This window comes from Carcharhinus amblyrhynchos, chromosome 3 (genome assembly GCF_965287045.1).
Source record: "Carcharhinus amblyrhynchos chromosome 3, sCarAmb.v2.hapA, whole genome shotgun sequence".
NCBI lineage: Eukaryota > Metazoa > Chordata > Chondrichthyes > Carcharhiniformes > Carcharhinidae > Carcharhinus > Carcharhinus amblyrhynchos.
In genome coordinates, this window is record NC_137326.1 from 36,013,230 (window position 1) to 36,030,471 (window position 17,242).

At 44.0% G+C, this 17,242-nt stretch overlaps 1 protein-coding gene across 1 annotated transcript in view; it reads right to left on the bottom strand.

Annotated features, from left to right (window-relative positions):
- Positions 1-17,242, bottom strand: part of adamts9 (ADAM metallopeptidase with thrombospondin type 1 motif, 9) — a 263,821-nt gene that overhangs the window by 142,178 nt on the left and 104,401 nt on the right. Inside the window, exons 21-25 of the mRNA XM_080183228.1 lie at positions 14,550-14,714; positions 10,196-10,360; positions 4,509-4,628; positions 3,673-3,771; positions 3,269-3,436 (exon numbers count right to left, since the gene is read on the bottom strand). Coding sequence (XP_080039354.1) covers positions 3,269-3,436; positions 3,673-3,771; positions 4,509-4,628; positions 10,196-10,360; positions 14,550-14,714 — 717 coding nt within the window. The remainder of the gene's footprint in view (positions 1-3,268; positions 3,437-3,672; positions 3,772-4,508; positions 4,629-10,195; positions 10,361-14,549; positions 14,715-17,242) is intronic.

Genomic DNA, 17,242 nt, shown 5'->3' on the forward strand with positions numbered 1-17,242 from the left:
TATGAAATGAAGCTGATGCATTCTCAACATAAATTGTGCTGGAAGTGTACAGATATAAGTGCAGTGCTTTTTTTTTATAAAATTTCTACAGTACGAAAGGAGGCCATTCAGCCCATCAACAATCCCACCCAGACCCTATCCCCATGTATTTACCCTATTAATCCCCCTGACACAATGGGGCAATTCAACATGGCCGATTACCCTAACCCACACATCCTTGGAGGAAACCAAAGCACCTGGAGGAAACTCGCACAAACATGATGAGAACATGCAAACTCCACACAGACAGTCACCTGAGGCCGGAATTGAACCTGGATCCCTGGTGCTGAGAGGCAGCCGTGCTCACCACTGTGCCATCCTGCTGCCCTATTCCTGCAGTACTCATTGAAATATATAGTTTGAAATTGGAATCTAAATGAAGCATAAAGGTTGGTTGACTTCAGCATGATTTTTCTGCCTTGGAAAATCCTGATGTGGGTATGCCGGCGTTGGACTGGTGTAAACACAGTAAAAAGTCTGACAACACCAGGTTTTAATCCAACCGATTTATTTGATGAGTAAACGCACAAGCTTTTGGGGTTAGTCCCTTCGTCAGGTGAATGGAGAGTTCTGGCCTCAGACAGAGCATATAAAGCACAGACTGTTTAGAGATTACTGATTAGAATGCGAATCCTTACACCTAACCTGCTGTTCAAGACCTGAAGTGGTTGACAATGTGAGTGGAAGGAGCACTGATCACAGGTTAAAGAGATGTGTATTGTCTCCAGACAGTACAGTAAGTGAGGTTTTGCAAACCCAGGCAAGTCACGGGGGTTACAGATAGTGCGACATGAACCCAAGATCCCTGTTGAGACCGTCCTCATGTGTGCGGAACTTGGCTATCAGTCTCTGTTCAGCGACTCTGCGCTGTTGTGTGTCGTGAAGGCCGCCTTGGAGAATGCTTACCCGAAGGTCAGAGGCTGAATGCCCATGACCACTGAAGTGTTCGCCAACAGGAAGGGAACAGTCTTGCCTGGTGATTGTCGAGCGATGTTCATTCATCCGTTGTCGTAGCATCTGCATGGTCTCCCCAATGTACCATGCTTCGGGACATCCTTTCTTGCAACGTATCAGGTAGACAATGTTGGCCGAGTTGCAAGAGTATTTACCATGTACCTGGTGGATGGAATTCTCACGTGTGATGATGGTATCCATGTCGATGATCCGGCATGTCTTGCAGAGGTTGCTGTGGCAGGGTTGTGTGGTATTGTGGTCACTGTTCTCCTGAAGGCTGGGTAGTTTGCTGCGAACAATGGTCTGTTTGAGGTTGTGTGGTTGTCTGAAGGCAAGAAGTGGGGGTGTGGGGATAGCCCTGGCGAGATGTTCGTCTTCATCAATGATATGTTGAAGACTCCGGAGAAGATGCCGTAGCTTCTCCGCTCCGGGGAAGTACTGGACGACGAAGGGTACTCTGTCCACTGTGTCCCGTGTTTGCCTTCTGAGGAGATTGGTGCGGTTTTTCGCTGTGGCGCATCGGAACTGCCGATCTATGAGTCGAGCACCATATCCTGTTCTTATGAGGGCATCTTTCAGGGTCTGGAGGTGTCTGTCACAATCCTCCTCATCTGAGCAAATCCTGTGTATACGGAGGGCTTGTCCATAGGGAATGGCTTCTTTAACATGTTTAGGGTGGAAACTGGAGAAATGGAGCATTGTGAGATTGTCTGTGGGCTTGCGGTACAGTGAGGTGCTGAGGTGACCGTCCTTAATGGAGATGCGTGTGTCCAAGAATGCAACTGATTCTGGGGAATAGTCCATGGTGAGTTTGATGGTGGGGTGGAATTTGTTGATATCATCATATAGTTGTTTCAATGATTGTTCACCATGAGGCTAAAGGAAGAAAATGTCATCGATGTATCTAGTGTACAGCATTGGTTGAAGATTCTGTGCAGTGAAGAAGTCTTGTTCGAACCTGTGCATGAAGATGTTGGCATATTGAGGTGCAAATTTGGTCCCCATGGCTGTTCCGTGTGTCTGGATGAAAAACTGGTTGTTGAATGTGAAGACATTGTGGTCCAGGAGAACAGTGACCACAATACCACACAACCCTGCCACAGCAACCTCTGCAAGACATGCCGGATCATCGACATGGATACCATCATCACACGTGAGAATTCCATCCACCAGGTGCATGGTAAATACTCTTGCAACTCGGCCAACATTGTCTACCTGATACGTTGCAAGAAAGGATGTCCCGAAGCATGGTACATTGGGGAGACCATGCAGACGCTACGACAACGGATGAATGAACATCGCTCGACAATCACCAGGCAAGACTGTTCCCTTCCTGTTGGCGAACACTTCAGTGGTCATGGGCATTCAGCCTCTGACCTTCGGGTAAGCATTCTCCAAGGCGGCCTTCACGACACACAACAGCGCAGAGTCGCTGAACAGAGACTGATAGCCAAGTTCCGCACACATGAGGACGGTCTCAACAGGGATCTTGGGTTCATGTCGCACTATCTGTAACCCCCGTGACTTGCCTGGGTTTGCAAAACCTCACTTACTGTACTGTCTGGAGACAATACACATCTCTTTAACCTGTGATCAGTGCTCCTTCCACTCACATTGTCAACCACTTCAGGTCTTGAACAGCAGGTTAGGTGTAAGGATTCGCATTCTAATCAGTAATCTCTAAACAGTCTGTGCTTTATATGCTCTGTCTGAGGCCAGAACTCTCCATTCACCTGACGAAGGGACTAACCCCGAAAGCTTGTGCGTTTACTATCAAATAAATCGGTTGGATTAAAACCTGGTGTTGTCAGACTTTTTACTTGGAAAATCCTGCCCATAGTTTATTTTAAGAAGTTCACATATGCATTGAATATGTTGCTTCTTGTAATGTAACTGAAATGTTTATTTCACTGTAGGGACAGCATGGTAGCACAGTAGTTAGCACTGCTGCTTCATAGCGCCAGTGGCCCTGGTTTGACCCCTGACTTGGGTCACTGCTTGTGTGGAGTTTGCATGTTCTCCCCATGTCTGCATGGGTTTTCTCCAGGTGCTCCAGTTTCCTCCCACAGTCCAAAGATGTGCAAGTTGGGTGAATCAGCCATGCTAAGTTCTCCCTCAGTGTACCTGAACAGCCGCTGAAGTGTGGTGGCTAGGGCATATCACAGTAACTTCACTGCAATGTTAAGTTTAGTCTACTTGTGACTAATAAATAAACTTTAACTTGATGTCTACATGGATTTATAGCTGTGATGGAAGTCTAATCAATATTTCTAACCTGTGTCCACTCATGAGTCTTCCAACGTCCACATGGGATGACAATGCACTCCTCTCTAGATGGTGGCTTTGAAAGATGTGAGCAAGCAGATTCGTCAGCTACACCACCTTGGAGATCTCGACAGCTAACATAACGTTCCTTGGTACCTTTCCCACAGGTGGCAGAACACTGTTGAATAAGAGTGGTAATGAATATTTTACTGGTAATATTGCTCATGTTTTCATAAAATTTGAAGTACAATTACTAAAAAATGAGCAGATATATATTTTATATTGATTCTAAATAGGCAGGAATGACTAATTCACCATCAGTATCGTAAATTATTCAAAGCTGTCAGATTAATAGTTACTTCTTATGTCATTTGATGATTATTTAATATCAATATTAAGATTATATCTATGTACAGGAGTCCAGGATCCAAATCTCCATTCTGTTCCATAGGTCATAGGATTGGGTACTCTTCTCCCCGGCTGCATATCAGGACAAGAAGCTAATTCACAATCCTATAACATAAAGCATAAGGTTGAAAGGAAATCAATGTTTTCAAGTCTTAAAAACACTTTAAGAAAATGCAAGTACTTAGCAAATAACAAAAAGAAACTTGAATTCTGAGAACCCGATCACACGTTTCAGGAACAGTCCAAGGCACTTCAAACACAGCAAACGTCTTTGGGTGTTAAGCTGGCAGTGCCTGGTTTATAGAATCAGAGAAAGTAGAAGCAGGAGGAGGCCATTCGGCCCTTCAAACCTGCTCTGCCATTCATTATGGTCACCGCTAATCATCAAGTTCAATATCTTGATCCCCCCTTTCCCCCATATCCCTTGATACCTTTGGCCCCAGAGTTACATCTAATTTCTTCTTGAAATCAGACAACGTATTGGCCTCAACTACATTCTGTGGTAGTGACTTCCACACATTCACGACCCTCTGGGTGAAGGGTTTATCCCCTTATCCTCAAGCTTTGACCCTTAGTCCTGGACTCTCCCCCAATCAGGAACATTCTTTCTGAATCTATCCACTAACTCTTCCAAACTCCAGCGAATATGGTCATAACTGACTTAGTCTCTCCTCATATGTCAGACCTGCCTTCCCAGGAATCAGCCTGGTAAACGTTTGCTGTACTTCCTCTACAGCAAGGACATCCTTCCTCAGATAAGGTATGTAGCACAAGATATTATAAACATCAATGAACTGAAAGACCAGTTAGTTTGACTGCTTGAAGATCTTCATTATAATTACCTGAGTATCCGTAGGCCTGGTGGCAGCGTTACATTCATTATCATTGACAACATTGCCATATGAGCCTGCAAGGCATCTGACAGCTCGCATCTGATAGCCTGTCCCACATGTCGCCGTACACTATAAAGAAGAAATGTTGTTAATTCTTGCAAGCCACAATAAAATCAAAACTTAAGTAATATTATTATTTGAAAAACAAAATACTATCCACAAAATACTATGGACTAGATTTTTATTCCTGGGTCTCGATTCTGCCATTAGGGTGATGAAATGGAAGTTAGGAAATAGATTTTTTAAATTCATTTTATGGGACATGAATGGTGCTGACTGGGCTAGCATTTATTACCCATCCCTAACTGCCCTCCATTCCAGGGGACATTTGAAAATCAAACACATTGCTGTGGCTCTGGAGACCAGACCAGGGTAAGGATGGCCAATTTCCTTCCCTAAAGAACATTAGTGAACCAGATGGGCTTTTGAGACAATCAGTAATGGTTTCATTAGACTTTTATTTCCAGATTTTTATGGAACTAAAATTTCACCATCAGCCATGGCGGGATTTGAAGCCGGGTCCATAGTGACCGTCCTGGATCTCTAGATTACAAGTCCAGTAACGATACCACTATACCACTGCCTGCAACAAGACTCTGAGGGAAATTTTGGAGAAGGTGGCTTCTTGCCAGGAGCCCAGTCCATAGCTGCAAAGAAACGGATTGGTGAGGTTCAGGGAAACCAGTAGCTCCACTGGAAAAGGTGGGGCCTGTGATGTAGGTAGGAGGAAGAGAGAGTTCCTTAAGTTGGAAGAAGCTTCTGAAAACTGTAGAAAGTTCAAAAATAAAATGTGACCAGAACTATGAAGTCAGCATTTTGGATGGAAAAGCTGCTTCCAGGAGGCCACATCTGTCCACCAGACAGACTTCAGCCTCAGCCCGTACGGCAAGTCCAGACAGTGTGTGAAAAGTGCCTTCAATAGGCTAGTCTAATTGGCTACCTGTCACTGGCAGGTGGACAGATGTCACCACGCCCCCGGATGCAGCCACCCTCAAAATGGGGCAGACATGGCAACATACTAGCAGGTCAGCACACCGGCTGGTACTGCAGAATTGCAGATATACCTGCTTCCAAACCCAACAGCTTCACCAACTGAACATTCTGTTCTGTTTATCTGTCTGAATTTGCAATTTTTCATCCTTACACTTACTGTACTAGCACAGACAGAGCAGGAGAATGTCTCAGAATGGTCGCCTTGCCTGATGCATGGATAAAGGAAGACAGACAAAGGGGCAATTATTACCTTCAATGCCTGGGTGGTAATCTGCTGGAGCGGAATGAAAATTAGGTGCATTCTACAAAGGACAGGTTCCGCCAAATTACTGTCCGGCTGGTGACGGCAAAAGTTCATCACAACAAAACAGAAAAAATCTGAACATAAATAACTGAAAAAGGGTGAAGGCTGAATACACCAGATGTAACTGATCAAACGATTAAAAGAGATAATTAAGAAAGATGAAAGTGAAAAGTTTAGAAGGAAAAAATGCGTGCTTGCAGAATAACCCTTTAGTTCTGTGATTTAGAAACACATCTTAATTAAGAAGGTTTCAGATTAACCAATGCACAAAAAGATTAAACAGTTTACTTAGCAAAAACAACTTATATTTCTATAGTACTTCCAACGTAATATTTTCAGAACATTGTATCTAATATTAATCATAAATTACAATATGCATTTGCAAACCTGCTAAATATATTAATTTCTTTCTATCTGATCACATCTGACTGACTTCCAGGATGTACTGGGAAAGGGCCAGTTCAATGGTTTGTACATATGGTTCATTTAGTGCCTTCAAACCATTACTCTTTTGTTGGTTTGCAATCATGGCATGTGATTTCAAACCAAATCTATGTCACAAGTCTAGTTATAGAACATTTACACATAATTTCACTGGCCTTGCAAACAAAAAGATTGTTTAATATTTCATGATTTACTGCTGATCTAAAATATGAAAGTGTGGAAATAAGTACTTTATGTAATTGGCAGTCAGAACAAATTCAGTGTTTTTTTTTCACTTTGTACTGCTTCTCAATTTAGGTATTCTATTTGATCCATTGGGCTTATAAAATAATGGAAGGTACTTGAAAAGAATACAAACTGTTTCAAGATTACAAATTTATGTTTTTATGCAATTATCTTTTTAAAAATAATATAATTTGGCAAAATGTCACATAAAAATGAACGTGCATATTATCTGTCCTCAAACACCTGATTTCATTGGAATGGCTACCTTATGTATTGGCAGGAAACTTGAGTCACCCATAAATGCAGACTGCACAAGAGTTGGCGGTTTCAAGGAAAATGTGACCCACAGCAACTACCTTCCCATTCCATATCCCAAGCACATAGGCTCCCAACACTCCTTTCCTCCATTTGTATCACATATCCCTTCATATGACTCATTTCCCTCTCTACCATCTCAATTCCTGTCACAATCCAATTCTTGATCTCTTTTGAACTACTCATTTTACCATTCTCTCCTCCTTGTTCCACTGTCACTTGGTGTGATAAACCCCATTTTATTGCACGGGGGAATCACTGACTGACCTCTCTGTGGGACTCATTGAATAAGAGCTCCCTGGGGTCTGGTAATTAACTAACCAGGTGGAGCTCATGTACCGAGCCCTGTATAAAGCAGGCCCCTGAGTGGGTCCATTATTTCATTGTCCCAATTGTTTGTGTTCAACACAGGCTTGTGGTTTTTTTTGCTTTACTTAATTTTGTACAATAAAGCATTGTTTTTTACAACTGACTTCTGGAGTTATTATACTTGCTTTATTTTTAAACCTCCCTTAACAACTTTCCTTGGGGGCTTGCCAAGATTTGAGGGGTATTTGGAGACAGAGAGAGAAAGCAAGTTAGATAATATTTCAGCAGATAATTTTTTATATTTATTTCCTGTGTTCTATCAGCGTGAAAAGGTGATTATATGATATTACGAGGCATGAGGTGTAACAGCACTGATACAGCAGGATATAAATAGGTTGGTACATTGGGCAGATAGGTGGCAGATGGAATTTAGTCCTGACCAATGCGAGGTGATGCATTTTGGAAGGAATAATGCAGAGAGGAGCTACGTGATAAAAGGTAGACCGATTAGGAGTATAGAAATACAGAGGGACCTGGGAGTGCAGGTTCACAAGTCTATGAAGGTTGCAACACAAGTGCAGAAGGTTGTGAGGAAAGCTTATGGAATGCTAGCCTTTATAGGAAGGGGTATAGAGTATAGGAGCTGCCATCTAATGCTTCAGTTGTATAGAACGTTGGTTAGACCGCATTTGGAGTACTGCGTCCAGTTCTGGTCGCCTTACTACCGGGAGGACGTGGAGACTCTGGAGAGGGTGCAGAGGAGGTTTACCAGGATGTTGCCTGGCATGGAAGGACTGAGTTACGAGGAAAGGTTGGAGAAACTGGAACTTTTCTCCTTGGAAAGACGGAGATTAAGGGGAGGCATGATAGAGGTATATAAGATACTGAAGGGAATAGATAGAGTCAATAGTGAGAGGCTGCTCCCTAGACTGGGTACAATTACAAGAGGTCATGATCTAAGGGTAAGAGAGGAGAAGTATAATTTGGATGTGAGAGGAAGGTTCTTCGCGCAGAGGGTTGTGGGGGTATGGAACGCTACCGAGTAGGGTGGTGGAGGCAGGAACATTGGACTTATTTAAGGTTTACTTAGATAGACACATGAGCGAAACAAGGATGGAGGGTTATAGTAGGGGGTATTAAATAGGGTCAGAGCCTTGGGAGACACCGGAAATGCAGACTTATATGTTAACGTTTTTGTCTTTTTATTCCGCAGGTGGAGGTCCACCTTGTTGTCAAACGAGGGGCATGCACACGGTGGGTCGTGCGTGGGCTGCTCTTGGAGGTTCCAGGAGTGGCCTAGTACTTCATGCCGGTGTGTGTGCTTGATCCTGGACCGGTAGACAGGCGCCGCAACAGCTCAGTGACTATCACTGCTGGCTGTGCAGATACATGGATTTGGGCCTGTGTCTGTGGGAGTTTGCGCATTCTCCCCGTGGTTGCGTGGGTTTCCTCCGGGCGCTCCGGTTTCCTCCCACACCCCAAAGATGTGCTCTTAGGCTGACTGGTTTACCAAATTGACACTATTCTCCCCTGAATCTGGCTAAGTTAGGGGTTCCACTCGCAGACACGCAGGGCAGGGTAGGTGTAGGAAGATGCAGCGGCGCGGGCTCGTTGGGCCGAAGGGCCTGTTTCCCGTGCTGGGTTGTTCTTTGTTCTTTGTTTGTTCTTTGACATACTTTCTTAAAAAAGATCTTCTTCATTCAAGTTGAGAAGGTTAAAATGTGGCGTTCAAAGATGTTCAAGATTATGAAGGATTATGGTACAGTAAATTGTCACTTGCCGAGATAAGACTGAGAGCACAGACATGCTAGCAGATCAGTACACCAGCTGGTATTCAAAATTGCCAATGTGCCCGCTTCCAAATCCAACAGCTTCACGATTGAACATTCTTTTTTTTTGCTTTTTTTTTCCAATTCAATCCAATCAAGTCCAATTCAGAGTCCCAACAAGTTGGTACATTCCCGATCCAAGCTGACAAGACAGGGCTCTTACCTCTTGCCTTGAGCTTGATCCACATGATCCAAACTGATTGGAGTAGGCATAGCTCCTCCACCAAGGCTTGATCTCATTTGCATTCTAACCAATAGGCCGAGAAGCCACTTTTAAAAATTGCTTCAAATGAAGCTGCAGTGTAACCTAATGACTTCAACCAAGTGCAGCATGTCGATACCACACTTGATCTTAGCCAAAAGGCCGAGATTGAACATTCTGTTCTAGGTGTTTATCTGACTGAATCTGCAATCTTTCATCCTTACGCTTACAATCAAAAGGAGGTTAGGAAACATATCCTTTACATGATGCTGGTTGAAATGGGAAATTCCCTGCCACAAGCTGCTGTTAAATTCAGTTAGAAATGAAGGTTGATAGCAAATGAGATGAAGAATCAAGTACAGAACATTGGTGCAAAGTTGGTGGCTCATTTTTGGACTATGATTCTTTATGAAAAATGTGTATGCAAGTATGCTTTAGTTAAAAGTGCATTGAATTGCCATTGGGAGCTTGTGATAGTAACTCTGAAGCAAGGAATTGTGACTCTCAATTGAAAATTAGAAAGCAAAGTAAAAGTTTATTTATTAGTCACAAGTAGGCTTACATTAATACTGCAATGAAGTTACTATGAAAATTCTCTAGTTTCCTCACTCCAGTGCCTGGTTGGATACACTGGGGAAGAATTTTGCATGTCCAATGTACCTAAGCACCATGTTTTTTGGACTGTGGGAAGAAACTGGAGCACTCGGAGGAAACCCCCACACTCATGGGGAGAATGTGCAAGGCGCAGCACAGACAGTGACCCAAGCTGGGAATTGAACCCATGTCCCTGGTGTTCTGAGCCAGCAGTGCTAGCCACTGTGCTGCCTGAATTATCCTGTTCTGTGAATCATATGTTTTCAGTCATTGAATTCTCCATCTGCTGTATATTCTGCAGATACAATGAGGATAATTGTTCTTAAGTCTGTGCAAAAAGTCTGACATTCAATAAAAATAGATGGTGAAATGAATACAAAGTACTGACAAAATGATAGCACAACAACATTGATGTTTTTACCTGTCCCCACGGGCCAACTTGCCATGCTGCGCATTCCTGCTGTTGACATGCCTGAGCTGAAGCTGGTTTCGTTGCAGCGTTACAAAATCCATTATCTAATTGCTCTTCTCCAACTTGGCACCAGGTTTGACGATGTTTATATCCCTTCCCACATGTCACTAAGCACTGTAATTGACACCAATTTGAATAAATATATTTTTTCTCACTAAAACACAATTTTAACATTGGAACATGTAAGTAATTGAATGTGCTTTTCGTGAACTTTCTGTGGCTGAATGATTTACTATCCCGAGCAAATGTACTTGGAAGGATGTGAACTCTGCTGCACAGTTCCAAGACAATGCTAAAAATGGTTCCGTGATTGGCTCAAATTATTTTGTACTGCTGTATAATAAAGATTGCCCATCAATCTTCAAACAACAAATGATAACGAATATTAACTCGGAGTCATCCTGCTGACTCTTCTGCGTATTTGGATGGCTGATTTTTAACTGTTTTCATTCTTGCAACTTGTATTTTGCATTATCTCCATCAAAAGAAATTGATCAACAGCAGATATGGTGTCATATAAAAGGAACTCTTCCTCTGATGTACAGACAAGCAAGATCTACCGAAACAACAAAAGCTCATTAGATTGTCTGAGTCAGACAATCCACTGTCTAAAACAATTTTTGAACTAAGCTTATTAACATGCTTAAACATTTCTCCAGTTGTAGCTCAGTGGATAACACACTAGAGTCAGAAGGTTTTGGATTCAGGGCCCACTCCAGGATTCAGCACAACAATCTTACGCTGATACTCCAGTGCTGTACTGAGGAAGTGCTGCATTGTCAGAGGCGCCATTTTTCCTGGCTGAGATGTTAAACCAAAGTCGCATTTGCCTTCTCAGGTGGATGTGAAAGATCCAAAGGCACTATCTCAAAGAATGGCAGTGAAGTTATTCCCATTATCCAAGCCAATATTTATCCCTCAGTTAACATCATAAAACCAGGTTATCTGGTCATTATCACCTTGCTGTTTGTAGAAATTTGTGGTGCACAATTCCTATGACACAGGCTATACTTCAGAAGTAATTCATTCGCTGTAAAGTGCTTTGGAACTTCCAGTGAATTGAAAGACATTGTATAAATGTAAATCTCTTTTTTCACTTAAATGAGCATTGCATTATTTGCCTTCTTTCTCAACAACATCACAATTATCTGAAGATGGTACTATGGATTTTGAATTGCTGGCTACAATTCAACATTGACAGAAGCCTCTGGTCCCACTGACGAAACCCCCCCACCACAGGTTTCCCAGTGCCACGGGGTAAAATCTATGGGAAATCCCACTGACAGCGACAGGACCAGAAGATCCTGCCACCGGCAAGTGGCGCTCCACCTCCCGCCATGAGAATCACATGGCAGAAGACCAGCCATTCCCACCCATGGTGTCTGTTGGTTGATATCGGGCCAAGACTTCCTTGGAGTGGCAATGGCCACGCAATGACGGGCAGCCCATCTGAAATCATTGAAATATGATTAGCGGGCCTCCCCGCTGTAACAGCGTGTGACATTGTGTCAGCAGGGTTTACAACCAACCGGTTTTTTAAAACGTGGAACTGATGAACAGGGCCAGCCAGGCACACACAAGTAGGTTCAACTCCCAGGGTGGGAAGTGGGTCATGCCCGGGCAGTATCCCGACACTGTCCATGGCCCGTGCAGTGCCGAGGTCCATGGGAGAGGTGGAGGGGGGTTCTGTGTCCATGGGGAGTTGAGATTTTTGAGATGGTGCTGGGGGTTGTGTTTCCGTGGGATCTGTGTTTTCTCTAACCTTTTATTTTTAAAGGTTGCCCTGATCTTTAAAAAGCTGAGGTTGCTGCTGCCACTGTGACATTGTGGAACCTGCCTCCTGGAGTTTTTTCCAGAGTGTTCGAAAATTCAGCAGGCTGGCTACACACTGCTTTTCCGGCCTGAGGTGAAAGAAAGGGGAACATTCTGTCCTTGGTGTAACACTGGCAGAACCATCCAAAGTTAGTGATTGCAATTGCTTTGTCGTTGGTTTCCAACGCCACGCAATTGCCCAGGGGAAGTTAGTGCCTCTGACAATTGTTGCGCAAGCTCTTAACCCTAACCTTACGCAGAAGCTATTGCCCACGATTGGGGGCATAGGTTTAAGGTGCGAAGGGTAAGGTTTAAAGGAGATGTATGAGGTGGTGGGTGCCTGGAACTCACTACTGGGGGAGGCAGTGGAAGCAAATACAGTAGTGACTTTCAAGGGACAATACATGAATACGATAGAATAAGGGGAAATGGTCCCCAGAAGCGTAGTTCAAACGAGCAGCATGGTCAGTGCAGGCTTGAAGTGCCAAAGTGCCCGCTCCTGTCTGTAATTTTCTTTGTTCTTTGTTAACCTGGGGACTTCCGAGAGGGATTCTCCAGCACACCCTTGGGGTACCCACTAAATCTGATGCTGGACAGCCTGGAATTTATGGGCCATTATGTTTATATAGAGAATATGCCATCAGCAGCAGATGAGCAGCACTCTATACCAGAGCACACCATTTGTATACAGGACCAGTTTCTGGATCTTGTCTTTATATGAGGATGGTCATTGGGTGTGTGCAATAGTCACGTTTACATTCTATTGGTCCTCCTATAGCCCAATAGAGACTATCAATGCATTATTTAACACAAAAGGGGAACAGTACTGCTCCGAGGTAGTGAATGCACTTGCTGCTATAAAATGCTTTTAGCCATTCAATTAATAGAAGAAAATTAGACTTCATTTGTAGTCTTTGACATTATCCACTGGGGTTCTCCCACCTCACCTGCAGCTGGGATTCTCCGCTCTTCCTGCAGTGAATGGAGATTTGGCCGAGCATCAAACTCTCCGCTCTCACTGGCAGCGGAAGCGGGGTGTGAACTGTCGGAGAATTCTGGCCACTATTTCAACAGTGCTGGTATTTTCCATTGAAAATTGTTGTTTACATTAATATTTTAAAGTCAAGTTTCCATCAAGTGACATTGTATTTAAATCTGTCATGAAGGCTATACAAAGGAAACAATTGGCCCACAACTCTATAGATCACACAACTTCCCGATCATCTATAATGGCCATAACCAGAAAAATTGGTTTTGCAAAATGCATCAAAAAGACTCTTGTCTCTAATATGCTACTTGTTGTTATGATGTTAAATAAAATACTGGTAGTCAAGTTAATCATGGAACTGGCGACTGAGATAAAGTTGTTCAGATACTTTCATTTACTCCCATTGATCAGGACAATCTTAAGATCACCGGACTTTCTAGCTGGAGGTCTCTGGGCTCCTGTTGTTTCCTATCCTGCTTTCCAGCACAAGGAAGACTTCTGCTGGCAATTCATCTGGACCTAGTAAAACAGTTGAGTCCTGATAGTCAGAGACACTGCGCTTGGGGACGTTTTCCCAGGTGTTTTGAAGCAGGTTTAGTAACGGTGGAGGGGGTGGGGTGGAGAGGGGGGTGGGAGATAGAATCAGGAAAAAAGGACCCTCCTGCTTTTCCCAGAGGTGACTTGTGTGTGATGTTGCCTGTCGGATAGCAGTGGCCTAGAACACCGCTTGGATCCCATCAACTCATAGGAGGCAAGTACACAGCGGGAGGTCGGACGACACGAAAGTGACGTGCAGCGAGAACTTAAAATGGAGAAAATGGTAGGCTATTTGCAGAAGTATTTCATTTCAACTGCTAACACAGCTAGTGCTCAGTCTCATCTCCCACCCATTTCACTCTGCACCACTTTTGTGCCATTACTCTTAACGGTACTTTCATTGCAGCCACTAGGAAGGCTGCTGGGGACATCATCTGCATTGATTCAGCCTCCTGCCCCTTCAATCTGCCCCTCACCCCTAACTGACCAGCAATCCCAGAGGTGGGTTCTTAATTGGATGCCTTCTGGACGGGTGAACGGAGAGGCAGACCCTCTCACCTCCGGATTATGGACCCAGAAAAAGCTGTCTCCCTTTCAAGAACAAAGGTGGCAAAATTCAGCCCCCCATTTTCTTCAGAGGTGCACGCTGCATACCAGCAAGGGCCCCAAAGGAAAATATATCCTTCAGAATGTGACTGGCTGAGTAAACAAATAACATTCAACACTGTGACATTTATTAATAATTTGAATTGCCATTCAATTGGGACAAAATATTTCAAATTTATACAATGTGGGCAGGATTTTCCGGCCTCGCTTGCCCTGGAACCAGGAAATCCCACCTGAGGTTAACAGACCTTTCCATGATCCACCCCTCCGATTCCCATGGTGGGCGGGATGGTAAAATTCAGCTGTGTGTGACCGTCTTTAATTTTCCAAGTGAAAACATTAAGAACAAAATGAACTAACCTCTGACCATTCACCTGTTTTCCACACAGGACATGTATATTCGTTGCATCGCTGGACAATTATCTTTTCCTGCTGACTGCATTTACCGTCTCCAAGAACCGTACCCATAGAATTGACACAAACAGCATTCCGCCTTCTTGAACCACCACCACAACTCTTTGAACACTTTGTACAAAGAAACAGGTATTAGATTAACTTCAATCTAATTTTTCTAAAGTTGCACAGCGACAGTAAAATTAATCTTATTTCTATTCAAAAAGGATTCCATCTGATCATGACGATACAATTGCACAGTTAATATAAATAACTAAACTACTACCTAGTGCTTGTACAGCCCTGCTATAATTGGGTATGACACAATCCTATGTAAAGGATTCACTGGTTGTGAAACTGGCCTCCATCCCTGCTTACAACTTTCCCTGGAGTGGATTACAGAGGCCTTGCAGAACGATTTCAAGAGGGTCTTGGGTCTTGTGGGCCCAGATTCAGGTTGCTATCCCTCAGCAGGGCTGGCAGCAGTTTGGCCGGGCATCAGATTTATAGGCAAAGGTACTGGCAGAGTGACAGTGGTGGGAGCACCATGGATCCACTATCCCAACTGACATCTCAGCAATCCTAGTCAGCTGTTGGAGGAGAGATTTCTGGACCTCTGTTAGAACCTGCAAGCTCCTTTGACATTGGTATCTGCAGCCTTGCTGACTTCAGTTTGAGCTCCTACTGCAGTGCTGAGAGGTTGACTGGCTTCTGCCTGCACTGCTATAGAAGCTGACCCATGGCTACTGCACCACTGAGTCCACAATTGCTGTCGCAAAGTTGGCCGCTACTTCCATGCTGGAAAGAAAAGGCTGCGAGCCCTACAAAAAAACTCTGTGCCGAATTGGAAACTGACACCTCCAAGCTCCTTGACAGTGACAAAAGACTCTGTAGCAGGCGTCCCAAAGCCCCAAGTATTGCTGTGTGCATATTCATTAGCATTTTACTGTGTTATGCCATCAAAGTCTTCATCTGAGCCCTCTGCAGCAGAACATGTGTGTGACCTGGCCCTCAGGTGAGCTGGCACAAAAACTATCCTTCCCTCCTTGGTCTGGGTGTGGCCCATTCATGTCCACTGCATCTTAATCACAACTCTCTATTACCCTCTAAACATTGTGCATTGCTAGAGTTTGCACTGGTGGTTGTCAGGATCAGATCAGGTAATGGTGCTTCTTCATCACAGGTCTGGTGCAGGCCTCACCCTTCATGATGAGGCTGCACCAGTGAGTCAGGTGGCAGTTCTTGAGTATTTGAAAACAATAATGTGGATGGGTAGGGTTCGGGTTATAAGGGAAGATGGGTGGAATGGAAAGTGAAAAGGTCCACGGTCAGACCACCTGAAGCTTACAGTGCATATGGGATAAAAGGTTAAGAGTGAAGAGAGATTTCAGAACATGGCAGAATAAAAATGCACCATTGTCTTAGAAGGGTAGCTAAGTGCTGTGGAGTCTGATACAGCTGGTCCCCTGATGTGGAGCCCCATCTATTGGATACCACCCATACATCTCATGTTCCACCAGAGGCCCAAACACCCTAGACCACCACACAAATATCAACAATGCTGACCCTTCTATAGTCCGCCCACACTTTGGTAAATCAGACCACAAGACTGTGCTCTTGCTCCCGGTTTACAAGCAAAACTGAAACGGGAAAATCCATCAAAAAGAATCATGCAATGTTGGTCTGTGGAATGGGATGATCTCCTATGGGAGTGCTTCAATCAATGGGCTGGTCAGTACTTAAAAACTCTGCGGCCAGCCTGAACGAGTACACCATTACAGGAACTGACTTCATTAGTAAATGTGTAGAAGACAGTGTGCCAAAGAACAACTTTTGCATGTTTCCCAACTGGAGACCACGGATGAACAGGGCTATGCACTGCTTGCTGAAGTCCAGGTTTGAGGCGTTCAAGTCAAGTGACACTGACCTATATAAGAAAGCCAGATATCAGCTACAGAGATCCATCAAAAGATAGTACCAGACCAAGCTAGAGTCCCAGGCTAGCCACACGGACTCCCAAGGACAATGGCAAAGTCTGCAAGACATAACGGGCAACAAGATGAAGACAGGTAAAATTGCCGGCTCCAACACACCTCTCCCCAGTGAGCTCAACATATTCTATGGCTGTTTTGAGCACGCCCTTCATCCCAGAAGCCTTGAACAAACCTTATCTGAGATCACCATTGCTTTCTCAAAAATCAATCCACAGAAAGCAACTGGCCCAGATGGGGCACCCGGACGAACATTCAGGTTCTGCTCAGACCAGCTAGCGGGATACTCACATTTTCAACCCCTCTTTGCAACAATCTGAGGTTCCTACCTGCTTCAAGAAGACGACCATCAACCCAGTACCAAAGAAAAGACAGGCAACATGCCTTAATGATGGCCGAGTGGTATTATTGCTAGGCTATTAATTCAGAAACACAGCTAATGCTTTGGGGATGCAGATTCGAATCCCACCACAGCAGGTGGTGGAATTTGAATTCAATAAAAATATTTGGAATTTAGAGTCTTCTGATGATCATGAAACCATTGTCAATTATCGAAAAAACCCATCTAGTTCACTAATGTCTTTCAGGAAAGGAAATCTACTGTCCTTATCTGGCCTGGCCTAAATGTGATTCCAGAGCCACAGTAATGTGGTTGACTCTCAACTGTCC